At 48.7% G+C, this 16,580-nt stretch overlaps 7 protein-coding genes across 7 annotated transcripts; 5 read left to right on the top strand and 2 right to left on the bottom strand.

Moving 5' to 3' along the window:
- Positions 1-551: 551 nt before the first annotated feature.
- ARB_06685 (uncharacterized protein) lies at positions 552-2,470 on the top strand (the record flags this gene model as incomplete). The annotated part of the gene is made up of 3 exons (XM_003014880.1): positions 552-1,596; positions 1,747-2,158; positions 2,230-2,470. 3 exons carry the CDS (start codon positions 552-554, stop codon positions 2,468-2,470), a joined length of 1,698 nt encoding a protein of 565 aa, XP_003014926.1.
- Positions 2,471-2,960: 490 nt separating this feature from the next.
- On the bottom strand, positions 2,961-3,287 carry ARB_06684 (uncharacterized protein; the record flags this gene model as incomplete). Its single annotated transcript, XM_003014879.1, has 1 exon — positions 2,961-3,287. One exon carries the CDS (start codon positions 3,285-3,287, stop codon positions 2,961-2,963), a length of 327 nt encoding a protein of 108 aa, XP_003014925.1.
- A 2,273-nt stretch (positions 3,288-5,560) lies between these two features.
- Positions 5,561-6,103, top strand: ARB_06683 (uncharacterized protein; the record flags this gene model as incomplete). Its single annotated transcript, XM_003014878.1, has 1 exon — positions 5,561-6,103. The coding sequence occupies one exon, from the start codon at positions 5,561-5,563 to the stop codon at positions 6,101-6,103; it is 543 nt and encodes a 180-aa protein (XP_003014924.1).
- A 698-nt stretch (positions 6,104-6,801) lies between these two features.
- ARB_06682 (GNAT family acetyltransferase, putative) lies at positions 6,802-7,602 on the top strand (the record flags this gene model as incomplete). The annotated part of the gene is made up of 1 exon (XM_003014877.1): positions 6,802-7,602. One exon carries the CDS (start codon positions 6,802-6,804, stop codon positions 7,600-7,602), a length of 801 nt encoding a protein of 266 aa, XP_003014923.1.
- A 475-nt stretch (positions 7,603-8,077) lies between these two features.
- Positions 8,078-9,308, top strand: ARB_06681 (uncharacterized protein; the record flags this gene model as incomplete). The annotated part of the gene is made up of 2 exons (XM_003014876.1): positions 8,078-8,233; positions 8,310-9,308. The coding sequence occupies 2 exons, from the start codon at positions 8,078-8,080 to the stop codon at positions 9,306-9,308; spliced, it is 1,155 nt and encodes a 384-aa protein (XP_003014922.1).
- Positions 9,309-10,417: 1,109 nt separating this feature from the next.
- Positions 10,418-11,823, bottom strand: ARB_06680 (uncharacterized protein; the record flags this gene model as incomplete). Its single annotated transcript, XM_003014875.1, has 4 exons — positions 10,418-10,719; positions 10,791-11,203; positions 11,295-11,637; positions 11,706-11,823. 4 exons carry the CDS (start codon positions 11,821-11,823, stop codon positions 10,418-10,420), a joined length of 1,176 nt encoding a protein of 391 aa, XP_003014921.1.
- A 65-nt stretch (positions 11,824-11,888) lies between these two features.
- Positions 11,889-12,671, top strand: ARB_06679 (uncharacterized protein; the record flags this gene model as incomplete). Its single annotated transcript, XM_003014874.1, has 1 exon — positions 11,889-12,671. The coding sequence occupies one exon, from the start codon at positions 11,889-11,891 to the stop codon at positions 12,669-12,671; it is 783 nt and encodes a 260-aa protein (XP_003014920.1).
- Between the last annotated feature and the right edge of the window lie 3,909 nt (positions 12,672-16,580).

Raw genomic sequence — 16,580 nt, 5'->3', positions numbered from 1 at the left:
GGTCCATTCTCGAACTAGAAAGACACGGCGTTTTCGAAGATCCGCTCCACCGATGGCGAGGCCCCTGTTTTCGTTCTGTACTTGCTGTGTTGCCGCAGCTAGATGCTGGAAGAGACATATATAAATGTAGGATTAGTGTCCGAAGAAATTTATACCTGCTGTTGTGCTATAGTCAAAAGGGCCAAACAGATTGCCTAGTTTGAAAGCAAATCCGCGGTTGAAACCCTTCAGACAAAAAGACCCGAGCATGCACTGAGCTTAAGTCAACGCTAGTTAGTGAATGCGGAGCAGGGCGATGCCCGAACCCGTCTTCTTACTTATACTTGGTTGAAATCTCTATTTTCTTAACTGCAGCTCATTGCTGTTCCGTTTGTCCCAGACTGAAGATAAGAAAGCTGGAAGGACATTAAAGGCTGTTGATCTCCCATCCTACACCTGGGCGTTGGCGATAACTAGGTCAGTTCACCACGGTCCCAGCGGCCTTAATTCCGCCACTTTGATAGGGCTGACAAGGTTCCAGAATCACATATCTTCTTCCCATTGTGCTCAGGATGGTGTTCAAATCCAGATGGTCTGTGGAGATACCCAACGCATCACTACCTACCGTAATTTTTGGATCACCGACAGCGACATTATCAACGACCAAATGCAGCTTTATTGATGCGGCCCGCCCCGACACCCACTATTTCACGCCCCATGACTACCGTCTTTGGTGCCAGCGGTTCGCCGTTGGATTGAGAAACTCGGGGATAAAAACAGGCGATCGTGTCCTTCTATTCTCTCCGAATGACTTGTTCTTTCCTGTGGTTTTCATGGGGACTGTGATGGCTGGTGGCATCTTCACTGGTGCAAATCCCACATACACCCCGAGAGAGCTGGCATACCAGTTAAAGGACAGTGGAGCAAAGTATCTCCTGTGCGCCGAGGGGAGTCTGGATACTGGTATTGCAGCTGCAAAGTCCATCGGTATGAGCCTGGATAGGGTATTCATATTTGATAGTGCAGTGTTTGATGGTACGGGGAGTGGTGCCCGGGGTTGCCGTTACTGGGGAGACCTCATCGCATCCCCTGCTGAGGGCAGCCGGTTCTTCTGGGAGTCGTTATCAGCTCCCGGTGAATCCAATCAAACCTTGGCCTTGAACTATTCAAGCGGCACAACTGGCCTCCCCAAGGGGGTAGAGATCACTCATAGAAACTATGTGGCCAACCTCCTTCAATTCGACCATACCGGCTCTCTCCACCACGACTATACAAATAAGACTGCTAGGTCCAGATGGCTTTGCTTCTTACCGTTGTATCATGCCATGGCACAAAACTTTTTCATAGCGTCCGCACTCCGGCGAGGTATCCCGGTATATATCATGGCTCGGTTTGATTTCGTTCAAATGTTGGAAAATATCCAGAAATTCCGTATCAATGAGATACTCACTGTTCCGCCCATCATGATTGCGCTAGCAAAACATCCCCTGGTGAAGAAATACGATCTCAGTAGCTTGGAGTCAATTGGATCCGGAGCTGCTCCATTAGGAAGAGAAATCAGTGAGGAAGTTGAGTCCATGTTTCCTCCTGGGAAACTCAATGTCAGGCAGGGCTGGGGTATGACCGAGTGAGTTACCCTTCAATATCTGTTTTACTACATAGTAGTAGCATCAGACGACACGGCGGGTATATGGTTACTAACGTAGATCAGGGCTACCTGTACTATTCTTTGCTGGGATCCAAATGAACGGGGCACCAGTTCATCAGTGGGAGAGCTAAATGCCAATTGCGAGTGTAAGATAATGGACGAGGACGGTGAAACAGAGCTCGGCGAGAACCAAAGAGGCGAAATCTGGGTCAGAGCCCCCAACGTCATGAAGGGCTACTGGAACAAGCCAGAAGCAACCAGGGAAACTTTAACGGAAGACGGATGGCTCAAAACTGGGGATATCGGTTACGTGACAGAGCGGGGGAAATTTTTCATTGTTGACCGGAAGAAGGTAACGAGGCATCACCAATTGTACTCTTCTCCACAGACTCCGCTAACTCCAGGTTTGTTTTTCTCAAATCCGCAGGAGCTTATCAAGGTGAAGGGAAACCAGGTTGCCCCTGCAGAGTTAGAAGGGGTACTTCTCGAGCATCCATCAGTCGCAGACGCAGCTGTCATTGGCATAACCAGGTGAGAAAAACCATACAGCGACCCCGCAGAATGTGCTGTCAAGATTATCCTAATGCAAGTTATTTTGATAGGGACGGTGAGGAGTATCCGCGGGCATATATAACCCTGAAATCCGGCGCGAAGGCAACTGCAAAAGAAATCATCGACTACATGAAGCAAAACGTTGCTCCCACGAAGCGAATCACTGGCGGAGTGGTGTTTGTCAAGGATATCCCTAAGAATCCATCAGGAAAGATCCTTAGAAAAGTTCTAAGAGAGAGAGCTGCTCAGGAGCTTCAAGACGAACCACTCCAGGTATCTGCCAAACTCTAGAGTGGCCGGAGCATTGGGGTGGTAGCTGGTACACCCAGTGGGAGGAGTGGTTGGGCAGCATCCCGCTTGCGGGAGACGGTTGTCTCGGCATGTTATTGGACTTAATCAAATCAATCCTCGAGCCAGCTGAGAGCTGCTTGAATCAGCAAATCGAAGTATAATGCCGTTCGCAAAAACTTGGGAAACGTGGCCCCGGTCGTAATGACCATGGGACAGCGGAAGTCTCAACACCTATGCACGTACGGCATAACACTTTGTCATACTCGGGTCTTGAGACCACAAATGAAAGCATCTGCCCGCTTTAGATGCTGAGCCCAGGTCAGAGATGAGGAGAAAAAGCCACCTTCAGCTGAGATAGGCTCTTAGCTTCATGCGAGATCTAATCCTGCTGGACCAGATGGCTCCCCGAAGGGGGTTTGCAGAATGCTATGTAACACAACAAGCTCATGCATAATCAATGCATTAGATAGATTCACGTCTTCATCCCAGGCTACCCTTGTTCTAACCGAACTGGCCGGTGGTCTTCCTTGTGCTCCTCCTCATCGTCATCATCGTCATCGTCATCGTCATGGTCGTTGTCGCCGTCCTCATCGTCGTCGTCGTTCAATATTTGGAAGTCATCACGTGACCGGTATTCCCTTTTGAGCATCTTTTGACGACGTCGAACGTCTGAGCCCGAGACAACGAACAGCTTGCAACTTGATTCTACTTGTTGTGTTTGCTGGCATGTATCCATGGCATCATATGTGATGCAAGGAACCGGCACTTCTCGCCTATTGCCAGCCGTGCTCAATTTTATGAGCTGTTGGCCGTGCATGAGCCTGCATGGGCGGAGCCTAGCTTGCAAACATGTAACTAGCTGAGAGACAAAATTCGTCTAGCCATTCATATACCCCAATCTTGGCCTGCATCAGGCTTGCCCAGCGTACAGGCATTTGATCTACGACTCCAGGCAGACACATTCCTCGGGACTTCCAGTAATATTGAACGACGTCGATGGGGAGCAGTGTGGGCATTACAGGTAGCCAGTCAGGCCCTGAATCACGCAAGAATGACATGCCAAGGGTCAGATTTTACATCCTTGCTGTATCTCTATTCGGAGAAACAAGCAACCCTCAGATATGAAAGAACCTCACAGCCTTGGCAAGGATACTATGAAGCGACAACGGAGCAATGGCCGGTCAACTAGGAAAACCTGCTTCTGGACACAGTATTCCCCCTCTTGGGAGGATCAACAGAATATATGGGAGTAAATATCGACAGGTGACGTTTTTCGAACTATGGAAACAATAATCCTTCCATGCCCGCTTCCATGCTTTCACGGTCCCAATATCTAAAATTAAAATCAACACCCCCTGCAAATAGTCATATCGGATGTGGGGATATACTTGACTCTAAGCCGCTTCATGCTCAGACAAAGGTGGGGGAAAGGTAGCGCTACATCATCCTCAGCCAGCCTCTCCCTTCCCTTCCACTTGGTCAAGAAGGCACACCGACCTCAGGCGTCACAGTATGATGGTATCCACAGGGATATTAGCCTAGATCTCCGGTTCCTTCGAATCTGTACCTCGCCATATTTTTCGTTTGGTATGCCCCCAGGGAATATCTAAGCCAACACGCTCTGAGCCATCAAGCGGAAAACAAGGCTTGCACCAACGCCCACAGTTCCTGCCAGACGAAAAACATCGACTCATAGATCTGGAGCTGATAGCTACCCCGGCATATCCTTAGAGCACAGTCAGTTTCTTCCTCTTCAAAAGTGGCCGACGGCTTCTATATAGTAGGAAGCCTAGCTCATCGTACTGTGGCTGGTGGCGTGTGGCTGGTGAAGGAAAAAATAAACACGTGTTAATCGTGGCTGTGTTCCATGGCACTAGTCCCGGTCAAGATAAGGTGTTGTCCTCGCCAGCTGAACTCCCCTTATTGCTTTTTCTAATCCGAAGAACAACCCCAAACCTCAGCTTGCTCGCTTCCCCTAATCCCTCCCTCCCGAGCCTACTGGGCAATAATACGACAGAGTACGCCTGTTGCGGCTCAGATGTGACTGGGAGCGCATGCGACCGTCAAGAAGAGAGTAATCTAAGCGACTGGGAGTGAGGGATAGTTTTCATATGTATGGAGTACGCCCGTATTGAGGAAACCCCAGTACTCAATATGAGCCTCAAAATAGCAAATGCACTTCCAGAGACCGTCAACGAACCCATCCCTGTGAAATGTGGCGTCGATCGAGCTCTCAATTTTTTTAGTCGTTGCGGGGCAAGATCTGTCTTATTCGACAAAGCTCGTGCTGTGCTACGTACGAGCATGCGAAGCACTACGCCCCGTACGGATGCCACCACTATACCAAACTCCTACCCCCTTGCGTTCTAGGTGGAATGATAGGAAGGATCCTGCTGTTTCACGGAGATCTTCAGATGATGCCGGTGTTTCCGTCCGAATGAGTTCCCACGGCGCTTAGGCCTGCCATAGTGGTAAGTCTCATTCTGAAAATCGTCCAGGATCATCTGTGTTTTGCGCGTTGAGAGACGAAGAAGATGGTCTCTGCAGTTCTCAAAGCTGAGTTGTCTCGCTGATGTGGATCCAGAGCCGCGGGCTATGGGATCTCGGGAACTTCGGCGACCCTTTCCTCGAAGCTCCAACGGGCCCACCGTTACAAGAGACTGACGGTTGTTGACTGCTGGGTGGTCAACTTTGACCTCATTCAAGCGTAATAGAGGCTAGATGACGCCTACTTATGCGGCGTTCCCTCTTTTTACCTTGTTTCTCTTCTTGCTTTTTCTCTCCTCTCTCTTAGCTTAGATGCATGGATCTCTGGTCCGGCTTGATCGTCGACTCTAGAGCTGCTGCCTCAACTGTATATATCTGTCGCCTTCTGCCATAGATATATCTTTCTTATTCCTTTTTTGGATTGTGGAAATAAACAACTTACGCTTGCGTTTGCATGGATATTCGGCCTCTTTGCCTCCATTACTGCATACTTCAACGCTTTCTTCAAAGTGATATCCAAGGAGGCAAAATAAAAATTACTCAACTCCTTTCCGTTCGCCATCAACATTGTTTCCCTATAAAAGTAGCCACTATTTTCTCACCATGGCTCCCATCAAGCAAGGATACCTCCAACTACCTACTTCACGAATATCTCCTCATTCCCGGCTGTTACTCCTCTTACCATTTTCTTTGCTCGTATTTGCCATTATACGACGGGTCCAAGGGCGCAAAATGGCATCCTCTGAAGACTCGAGCGCCAAAAAGTACTCACGGGCAATTGATATTTCCAACCACACGGGCGAGAAACTCCAGATTCGCCTATCGATCGAAGAAGCTTCCCCTCCCAATAGCCAAGTTCCACCTGCTATGGCTGGTGAGAACCATTCCGGTCACCTCGAAGCGCCATCACTCTCCAATCCAGGGCCTCTACAGCCGCTCGATATGACGAGCTTGCCATTACCATCAGCGGCTAAGGAGATGAAAAACCACACAATGACGTTGTCCGAGAGGGAATTTACGCAGCCAGAATCATCGTCAGCCCACCCTGATGCACCACGGCTTCAGAAAGAAGCCGTTCAGATATTTAGAGAAGTGGGATCGACGTCTCGAAAAAACTGGAGGAGAAAGGTGCTGGAGTACCATTAGTGGTGCAAGTTCTTTCAAAGCAGGAACTACTTGATTATGCGTTTGGGTTCTAATGTGGTGATATTTAATTGGTTATTGTGTTTCTTTTACTTGTATACACAGGGTGATGTACCGACTACGAAGTGATACCCTCAACGAAACCTTCATCTTTGGGCTTTTTTTTTTTCTGGATAGAGACTTCTTATGTTGTACCCCTTTATCCCACTACGTGGCGTCTTTGCAATGACCCCGAACCGTTCCTTTTCCTTCACAATACGAGTCTCTCTACCAAATAACACTACCAAAGTCATGGCATGCATATATTTGAGTCAAGTGCGAGTGATATACGATCTCGAGATGCAACAATTAATAATACAAAGTATGTAAGGGATTTGTCAACACTCAAAGAGCAGCAGCACAAGCCACTTGCGTGGCAAAACTTCTTCAGATTTTGCAGGCGAGACCTTCAGGGACAGCTTATACTCTGTGTGCAATGCATCCATACGACTTTTGAGTCATCTTTTCTGCACCGAAGATGTGCAGGCCACGGGTAGTTTCCGGCCGGGACCAAGCAACCATGAAAAGTATCTCCACCTTGACCCATGGTTTTGGTTCGCCGGTGGCATATATATAAGATACCCCGAGAAGGGCAGTTTACTTTACGCCGTCTCTAAAATTTTAATCATCACCAAGCGAGACCTAGTATCAAGCAATAAATAATGCTCCTGGAATTGCAGCTGGTTGGGGAGGACGACTTCCCGGAGTTAGTCACCGCTCTATGGGAAGCCTACGAGGAACCTCACCAGAAGTTCTTCCGCATATTCTGTCCTATTTTCAACAACGACAGGGAAAAGAGTCTTGCGGATAGCATCAAGTTCTTCCAGGAGGAGTATAGGAACGAATTTCCCGTCGCTCAGTGGGTGAAGGTTGTTGATGCGGATGCGAACAACAAAATTGCCGGCGCTGCACTATGGAAAATCCACCAGAAAAACCCGTACGAGACGTATGATGAAGGAAAAGTCGTGGCAGACTGGTATCCAGAGGGCTCTATGGAAAGGATTATTGCAAATAAATACCTCCGAGATACGACTGCCCCTCGCGCGAAGAAAGCGAGGAGACCCCATGTCTGTAAGTACCAGGTTGTCTTATATTCTCCGGGTGACAAGGCTAACTGTTTACTATCAGTCCTGAATATTGCATTTACGATACCATCATATCGTAAACGCGGCGTGAGCTCTTTGTTCCTCAAATGGGGTTTGGATAAGGCCGAAGAGTTGAATTTTGAATGCTGGCTGGATGCGACTCCTTATGGACGTCCGGTCTACGAGCGTCGGGGCTTCATCGTAACGGATGCCTGGAGCGTAGACTGTCCTATGCCTGAGGGTCTTTCGGAAGAAAAGCAGAAGGAATTCCAGGAAGCTCGAGAGCGGCTGTTGCCAGTAGACAACGCTTGCATGTGGCGACCAAGGGGTGGCGTGTACATCGAAGGGGTTACCAAGAAGCCATGGGAAACGAATTAGCAGAATCGATCCCGTCCTTGCCGCTGGTTCAGAGTTAGAGCTTGTATATAGCCTCCCTTCTAGTTGTGAATATTCAATTAACTATCAGATCCATGAAACACTGGCTGCGCCGAGGATATTATGGGTCATATATAAACACCTGTGGCGCAAGCTGTCCATACTACTTTTCAGCATCATCCAGCTAATGATATCGGCCGTGTCATTATTCCATGCTTTGCAGTAAAAGGAATACAGCAATGACCCCCTGGCCCTTCGCTTAGAGATGTTTGTGGACGTCGGGAACTTCCGCTCTCTCCAAAGTGCTAATTCTGGGGTGACTAATCAAAGTTATCAATCTCTTGGCATAAAGTCTTGGCGTTTGGCAGATAAACGTGTTGGTTATCAAAAAAAAGACGGGAACCGCAAGGGACGAACCAGAAAGGAACCGAGACAACCCCTCGAATTGGCTGAACGGCTTATCATTATTGTACTCGCAATGGCGCGGAAGCTATCAGAAGCATATTCATCCCCTAATACCACCTCTATAAATCTCACTCAGTTACTCTCTCGGCTGGAAAGCAACATACTATCGCCTTCCGCAGACCTGAAGCCCCTGCTAAGGTCACAATATCATAGAGCTCGCGTTGGTGCTGTAAGGCATTTTACTCCTTCAAACACACTAGTTTTATTCTCGATAATGGTGAGAAGATTACTGATATCCGCTTTAGAATATAGAATATGGCCGCAACTTATTACTCCAGCTTGAGCGAAACTCGGCAGATATAAAACACCCGCAACGCAGACAAACCGTTCAATCGGACCTTTCACAGAAGAGGCAACAGCTTAAGATACTTCGACAGAGATTAGATGATCTCAGCACCCAGGCACATGTTCGCGCAACGGCAGCGGCTAATACAACCACCGCCTCCTCCTTCTCCTCCGAATACATAGCGGACGCAAGCGTCTACTCATCCGAAGATGAAGAAGACATCCTCCCCACACCACAAGACAGCATCACGCCAGAAAACATATCTTCACAGGCCTCAACAAATTCCGCGAATATAAGAGACGAATCCAGACCGGCAGAAGCACAGGATCAATCAGCTACATCAGAAGCAAGCATGAGTTCCGTGATTCCCACGCCACCATCCTCCTCCTACGGTTCCGCATCAACTCACAGCGAAGCACATGGTTCAAACACGCTACGCAACCGAAATACAATACCAGCCACTCAAACTCCAACAGATACGGCCATCCGCCCTAGTGAAGCCGCCAGATCAACAGGGGCATTTACAACTTCCGCATACCCGACAACGTCTACACCCACGGGTCCCTTAAAGCCCGCCCCGAGCCCCAACCCTTATTTCCGCCCCCGAGATCCCTCCAGAAAAGAAATCGATCTCGATCCAGAAGCCTCCCTGGCCCAAGATCGCCAAGAACAGGAGTCACTAACGGATTCCTTGCTCATGCTTGCCCAGCAGCTGAAGACCTCGACGCAGACATTCAATACAACTCTTGAGTCGGAAAAGTCGATTATAGATCGTGCCGTGGAGGGACTGGATAGGAATACAACTGGTCTGGAATCGGCGGGGCAGAAGATGAGTATGCTTCGACGGATGAGTGAGGGCAGAGGATGGTGGGGGAGGATGTTGATGTATTTATGGATATTTGGGCTGTGGATTGTGGCTATTATGATTGTATATGTTGGGCCCAAACTGAGGTTCTGAGGAAATGGGATGTGCTTTTTGAGCGGGTTGTACTTTGTAACTATATACCCGTATTTTTGTTTGAACGAAGTTATGCTTTAGCGAGGTTATGAACTGGTTCAAGGTGTATCCCTAATATAATAATATATAGGATATTAAGATAAGAGTCAAGGAGTCATGTTGAACGTCATCGAATTGCTATCATTTTCTATAAAAAAAAAACTTCGCCAAAAACTAACAAGCGGTAGAGAGATGCGAGGAGACACAGGAAAACACAAAAAGTCGGAAAAAAGAGAAAGACAAGGTGAAGAGAGGACAGAGAAGAGAAGAAGGAAAAGATAACAAAAATTATAGAGTAGCATTTACGGCCATTGTTACCCTCCTGATTTCCGTACCGACATGGAGATAAGGGAAGAGAATTGCATTTGAGAAATTGTACAGGTTTACCCCCACAGGTGAGAGAGATAAGGAGACACAGGATGAAAGCAAAGGGGGGAATACCTTTGAATGAAAGACGGCGGGAGAGGGGTGAGGGAAAACTTGAGGATATACCAAGGAAAACAGGGAAAAAAAGTGACAGAACACTCGAAACAAAAAAAGAACAGGGCAAAAAAAAAGAAAAAGAAAAAGCAATAGACGTGGAATCCGTAAATATGCCGACCGATACTTTGAAGGTATGGTGTAGGGCATAGAGATCAGCGAGAGCTGACTGGTTGGTTGGTTAGTTGATTGGTGATGGTGAGGTTTTGTTGGTGGAGTAGCGAAGAGATGGATGGGTCCCTGAAGAAGAAAGGGGAAGGAGAAGCAAGGGAGTCGGTGGAAGGAAAAACGAGGATATCCTTGCGTGCGTTGCAATGGACATATTAGTAGGAAATTAGTAATCCAAGAATGGAGGATGGGGGGGTTGCATAGACTCAACGGTCAACGAGACGCCTGGGATTTGATGGTAAAAAGAGAAAAAGCAGAGTGAAAGACCGCAGAGCCACGCAAAGCAGATTGGAGGGACGGGAAAAACTGAAAAAGGCGGGAGACGTAGCGCGTTGGTTGCTGGGGGAATTTTAGCAGGTTAATTATTGGGATATCAAATACACGTAAGACAAGCAAAAGAAAGACAACGACCCGGGTAGAGGTCAGGAAGCTGGGACTTCTTTTTTTTTTTTTTTCTTTGATAAAAAAAAGAGATGCATTATATGAGACCGCAGAGTCGGAGATTCTCTTGTATGATGATGTCTGGATGTATTGTTAGAAAGAGCTTTCATCCAAAGGGTCGAGAGCAGTGACAACATACCATTGACAGCAGCCATGACGAATCGAATCTGGGTGGTATCAGTGGCACAGGTGAAGTGTGTGTAGATTTGTTTCTGCTCGGCCTGGTTTAATGAGACGAAGCGGTTGAGGATGTAGTCGCAAGCAGCAGAGTAGTCGGCGCCACCTAGAGCGTTTTGTGTCAGTAAACGAAATTGGACGACGAGCTTGGACAAAAACGGAGTGGAGACAACGTACCTTCATAGTCAGGGAAGTAGTTCTTCATCGGGCTGACAGGCAGTTTCTCCTTGAATCGGTCAATCTTGTTCAAGAACAAGATGATGGATGTGTTGATGAACCATCTCGAGTTGCAGATGGAGTCGAACAGGGTGAGAGCCTCCTGCATTCTGTTGACGGTTTCATCTTCAAACAGAAGCTGGTCGTACTCTGAAATAGCGACAAGGAAGAGGATGGTGGTGACGTTCTCGAAGCAGTGAATCCACTTCTTACGCTCGGAACGCTGGCCACCGACGTCGAACATGCGGTAGGTAAGGTCACCGATGATGAAGGTTGTTTCGGTGATACCAGTGGTCTTGACACGAGAGCGAAGGACGTCCTGGTCGTTAGGGAGATAGTCTGGGGCGGCAATTCGGCCAATGGAGTCGAAGTAGCTAGGTAATTAGTGGTTAGTATTTTTGATTCTTCCCAAAGGGGGAGGAAAAAAAAGAAAGAAATCCAAGGGGGAGAACTTGTAAGACATACTATCTGGCAGAATCGTTCAATTGGTACTCTCTTGATCGCTTGAAACACTCTTGAACGCCAGCATCCTTCCACAGGGCCTCGATAGCAGCACCAACCTCTGGAGGGAGAGAGTCACCCTCGATCTGAGCTGGCTGCATGAAGATGGTGTGTACGTGGTATTCAGCCCGTTGGTCATCGAGCGGAAGTTCCAGACTCTCCATGGCCTCGAGGATGACACGCATGGACTGGACGGTGTTGCTGAAGATGATTTCTTTAAACGACTCGCGTTCATCGCGAGAGTAGGATCCCTCGTGGATGAGTTTCATCTGTTTCAGGATGGTAGATTTTCCAGACTCTCCAGCACCTGTTGTGTGTGTGATGGCTCTGGTCAGCAGCTGCACCATCACCAGAAGAAGCCAGCCAACAACTTACCAAGCAGAAGCATCTTGATTTCATTTCTCTGCATCAACTTGTCCCTCTTAAGCTGGTTTTCGATCTCCTCGTTTCTGGCCTTCCCCTCCTTATCCTCAGTACTCATTCCGCAACCCATTTTGGCGGTTTATCAAACGGAAACTCGATCAACAGTATGATGTAGATGTAGGAATGTGATCGAAGATGGAGGATCTGCTTGATGACACTACGGTTAGAAGAGACGTCTTTCTAGCGGCTGAATTTTTGAAGTTTTTTTCCCCCTTCCGTTCTCCCTTCGAGAATATAACTAGCGATGGCAGAAGGGCAGAGACAGGACGCGAGAGAGACAGCGAGAGAGAAGAGAAGAGAGAGAGAGATGGAAGCGAATCCGTATTCAAATATGCTGCTGGCCTGAGGTTCCAGCCCCCAAAACCAAGGGCAAGAGAAGAGAAGAGAAGAGCGAGGGCTGAAGCGGGAAGAGAACGCTGGCAAAACGAAGCGAGGGAGAGTGTTCTGAGCAAGGACAGCACTCACATTATTATTATTATGAACTGCAGCGCGATATTAGTAGCTGACCCGGCGATGCGAGGAGCGAGGGTTCTGCCTAAGACCGGACAAAAGGGGATGGTGGTTCGTGGCAAAGGGCAGAGAACAACACCCGGCGAAAAAACGAACAAAGGAGCCCCTGGGAGCAGGCGGCCAGAACGGCGTCGACGGCGAGGGGGCAGAGAGAGAGAGAGAGAGAGAGAGAGCGATGAACGCGATGCGACAGACGACGGTCGGCCCGTTTTCTTCGAGAGACGGACGGCTGGCTGGTCGAGGTCGCTGTCGAGGGCGGCGATGGGCGGTCGTTGCTGGGTTGGCTCGACGTGGAGTCTTCTGGTCAAGGTCGAAGGTCGAAGGCGAGGAGAAAAAGAGGAAGAAGCGGAAAAAGCGACGAAGAAAAGAAAGCGAGCGGAACGCCGTAATTTTGCCCTTGCGCGGTGACGGCGGCGTGACAGTACAGCAGCCCCGGCATCTTACGGCGCCATGCCCGATCGGGACAGCCGACCCGCCGCGCAAGGGCAGCGAAGTGCGCGCTTGGCTGGCTCGACCACCCCTAGCGGTATTGGCAATACGCTAGTCCCGGGCGATACCTGGCGCGGGTGCAGCTAGGGCGCTATTTTATTTAGGCTACTCCATTATTATTATTATTTACATCGACGGCTTCCTTTGCAACGGACGGCGGCGGCGGCGGGCGACAGACGGACAGGCAGACGGCGGAGACGGTTGCGATGGAGCTGGCAGACAGGCAGAGCAAGCCTCGCGATCGCCAGCCCCCCCCCCCCCCGCCGTATCGATACTGTAAGTACAGCAGGAAGGACGGGTTGGAGATGCTTGTCAGCCCTGCTGGCCGGTGTGATTGGGCGTGAATGCGAGGATCACAGCCTCCGACTGCACCAGGAGAGCCTGGAAAGCCCATTCGCTGCTGGGTGGAGATCCTTCTGCGTCGTCGATACGGCTCATTCGCCAGCGAGGGGGGCTGCGGCCTTCAACCTTATCCTCTGGTCCTTGGATGACCTCAGTACTTCCATGTCCTCGATGGTAAACAAGAGAATGCAAGTGGTGAGCCTACGGAGTAGCTATGGAGTATAAGACTGGCTGGTGCTAATGCGTGTCATCAGTACGGAGTATACAATATCAATATAAGATCTCATCAGGTCAGCCGGTAATCAACAATAATACAAACAGAAGATCAGTCAATCAATCTCTGGGTGAACGACAGCAGCATGAACCCCTCACATGTACTCCATACACAGCACAGAATGCTGCAGCATCTCACGATCTCGTAGTGGTTCGGACCAGAGAATCCTGAAACACAGGTGCCACCAGCCAGTCTTGTCTGGTCTCCCCAGCATGCAAGCAAGCAACGTCTCCGGCAATCGAACTGCGTTGCCAGCCTCGCCAGCCTCGAGGAGTCGAACTATCAGATAGAATATTACCATATTATTCTGCCCTGGTTGTCTCCTCATGCACGGGCTCTTTTTTTATGTTATATTCCAATTTCTAAGCGATATCGTCTCTCAGCCTGATACATAAGAGGTGTACACACAGCAAACTTTCTTCCAACTCGACTCCTCCTGAACATGTTTCATCCCAGCGCCTCGCGAGCCGGCCCTGCATGAACAGCACCGACGGGCTCTTTTACGGGAGTAGTGTACACTCCGCATCACCCACCCCGACCGGCCGTCACCCGACTTCCAACTTTTTTTTTCTACTTTTTCTCCCTTCCCCCTTTTTTTCCTTTCGCGTCCTTCCTCTGGGACCGTCGAGAAAGTTATATCACGTGATATACCCCTTAATATCACGTGAGAGACTATTTTTATACCTTCCCGGTCGATCACTTGCCGCATTGGGTTTAGTGGCTTTACCTAAATCCGCGCTCGAAGGAAGCGCCGCAGAGGGAGAAGAAGAAGACGAAGAAGAGAGAAAAAAAACGTCATGAAAGAAGGGTGATCGGAAGGATGGAGAAGAACGAAAAAAAAGACAGGCGATTTTCGTCTTTCCGACTTGCGCGACCCAGGCCAATTTCCCAGGGGGCCCGCAATGCTCACGTCTAGCGGGTGGGGAAGGGCCTTCGACATCCCTGCTGCAGACCTTCTCTATTTACGGGAATTGCTGACATGCTGAACGATACTATCTCATGGTTGCGCTACTTACTTACATAAATGGAGTAACCTGTCTCCATTTTATTATGATTTCATGCAGAAGACCAGCCTCAGAGAGACAGCTGCTCGCTCGTATTCTATATACAACAAGAAAAAGAAGGACGATAAGGCGTTATCAAGTAGCGCTCCAGACAGCCGCTTGCATAACGACTTCTTGTTATAAGCAAGGCGCCCAATTATAGCGATACACCTGCATAAAACAGTCCACCAGCTTGACACAAGTGGGTTTATCTCCGCTGACAAGGAAGGTTTCATCGAACTTTTCTAGAACATTTTTCTTCCAACCCCCTTTCTTTCCCCCGAGTTCGACGACAGCAATGAATTATGAAGAAAAAAAAAAATAGTAGTATTCACCTTAACCGATCAAGCCACCCCGACCTTCTCAAAGACGCCGTATGGAGCCAATATCGTGGTTGGGAAAACTATTGATTTTTCGCAGCGTTGATCCGATTTACATCGCGTCTGATGACGGGCGGCCACCCTTTATTTATTTTTCTCGCTGCTTGCTGGTTGATCTGCGCCTCTTTCATACTACTGATAGTTAAGGGGGGGAGGGGCCCTGTTCACATAAGTAAGTCAGTACTCAGTCTGGTAAGTCTTTTTTTTTATTCTATCTATCACTTGGATCTCTTGGTGTTCGGCTAGCGAGCATACCAAGCTAGTAAAAAGTAGTTGGAGAGACAAGACAGAGTGATGGTGATCATGGTGACAGGACCATGGTTTTTCCTGGCGATTTTCCCCCTGCTTTCTCCGTATTCCATGGATGCGCTTCCTGGGTCCCTCCGCCGGGGTTCTTCGTTCTCCAGTCCCTTCTCTTGCAGGTGGGTGGATGATGGATCATGTCTTGTCCGAAAATCCATCCTCTAGCGAATTTCTTGGTATTGAGTTCACTCGGCAAGGCTAGCCTATCAGTTTCTCCATGCCACAAGGGTCTTCTTCCTCTCAGTTATGCAAGAAAGATGGTGACCGAAGGGGGCCATCATTCATTCTTCTCGGCAGGCATCATATATACCCTTGAATATATCCATCTTCCCTGCGCATTATTGTCATCGTCTTTCGAAATGACGATATCAAACTGTCTGGTCTTGATACCGTGTTCGAAAACAGTCTTCTACCATTGAATATGCTTACATGCAGAAATTCAAAGCCTTTCAAGCCACTTGTGGAGTAAACTACTTAACTCTACTCTCGCTACCCTTTTCGGATACTGCAGAGAATTGGCGACGACCAGTCGATTTCCAACTACTGTTTGACTCCTACCTAGTACGGAGTACTTCGTACTCACTTCGCATCTACATAACTAGTTGGTGGGAGACCCATCGATATGGCGATCATCAGCCTCTTCTGTGACTGTGATATCCCCTTCGGCTAGACCATTAGGAAGAGCCACCGACTGGTCATATCTTCAATGGCAACAGAGATGATCTGATGTGGCTCCCCTATCATCCTTGAGCTACAGTGGCACCTCTGGGGTACATTGTTTGCTGGAACCTCCCCTAATCCTGTGTGAGATGGCTGGTCGAGATCACAACTATACGTTTGACGTGCCCCATATACTGCAAAAGGTGAACGTATGCCTAGGGGAGAGTGAATCCGGATCTCTAGATGGGATGCACGTCTCCCAGATCAAATTCACCATTGGCCCGTTATGACTGGTTCCTTTCTAGCAAAGAGCCAACCCCATACTTATGTCGTACCAACTCTAATCTTAAACCCGGCAGCCTTTCCGTAAGGATTGATGCTTCCACTGGCGCTTTCTGGCCTCAATACCGCCGTTTAAGTTGTGAGCCATAACCTTTTTGGAGACGTACCGTCAGGTCGACCTTTATTATATATATGGCCCCTTCCCCTGAACAAGCCTCATATGCTTGTATCATAGTCTTTTGATTTGTTTGTTTAACGTCTCGGGAGGCTCATTGAGGCTTGTGATGTTATATATATATATATATATATAGTAGCTGTGTAACTAGCGAATGCAACTGCTGACGAACCTAGGCGGCCAGGGTACTCAAATGACCACTTTCAATACAGTCGTATGTTAGTGGCCAGAGCTTTTGTACGATCCCGATAGTCGATACTATGGGTTTCCAACCAGTATTCACCCGTGGAGTTCTAGCAGGGTATCGTTTCGGACCGGGAGAGACGACTTAGGATTCATCCTTCCCCCGTCAATATTCTGTCAGCGGCG

The sequence above is a fragment of the Trichophyton benhamiae genome, assembly GCF_000151125.1.
Source record: "Trichophyton benhamiae CBS 112371 chromosome Unknown contig00476.0, whole genome shotgun sequence".
NCBI lineage: Eukaryota > Fungi > Ascomycota > Eurotiomycetes > Onygenales > Arthrodermataceae > Trichophyton > Trichophyton benhamiae.
Note: the sequence above shows the minus strand (reverse complement) of the source record. Positions and strands in the feature narration are given on the sequence as shown.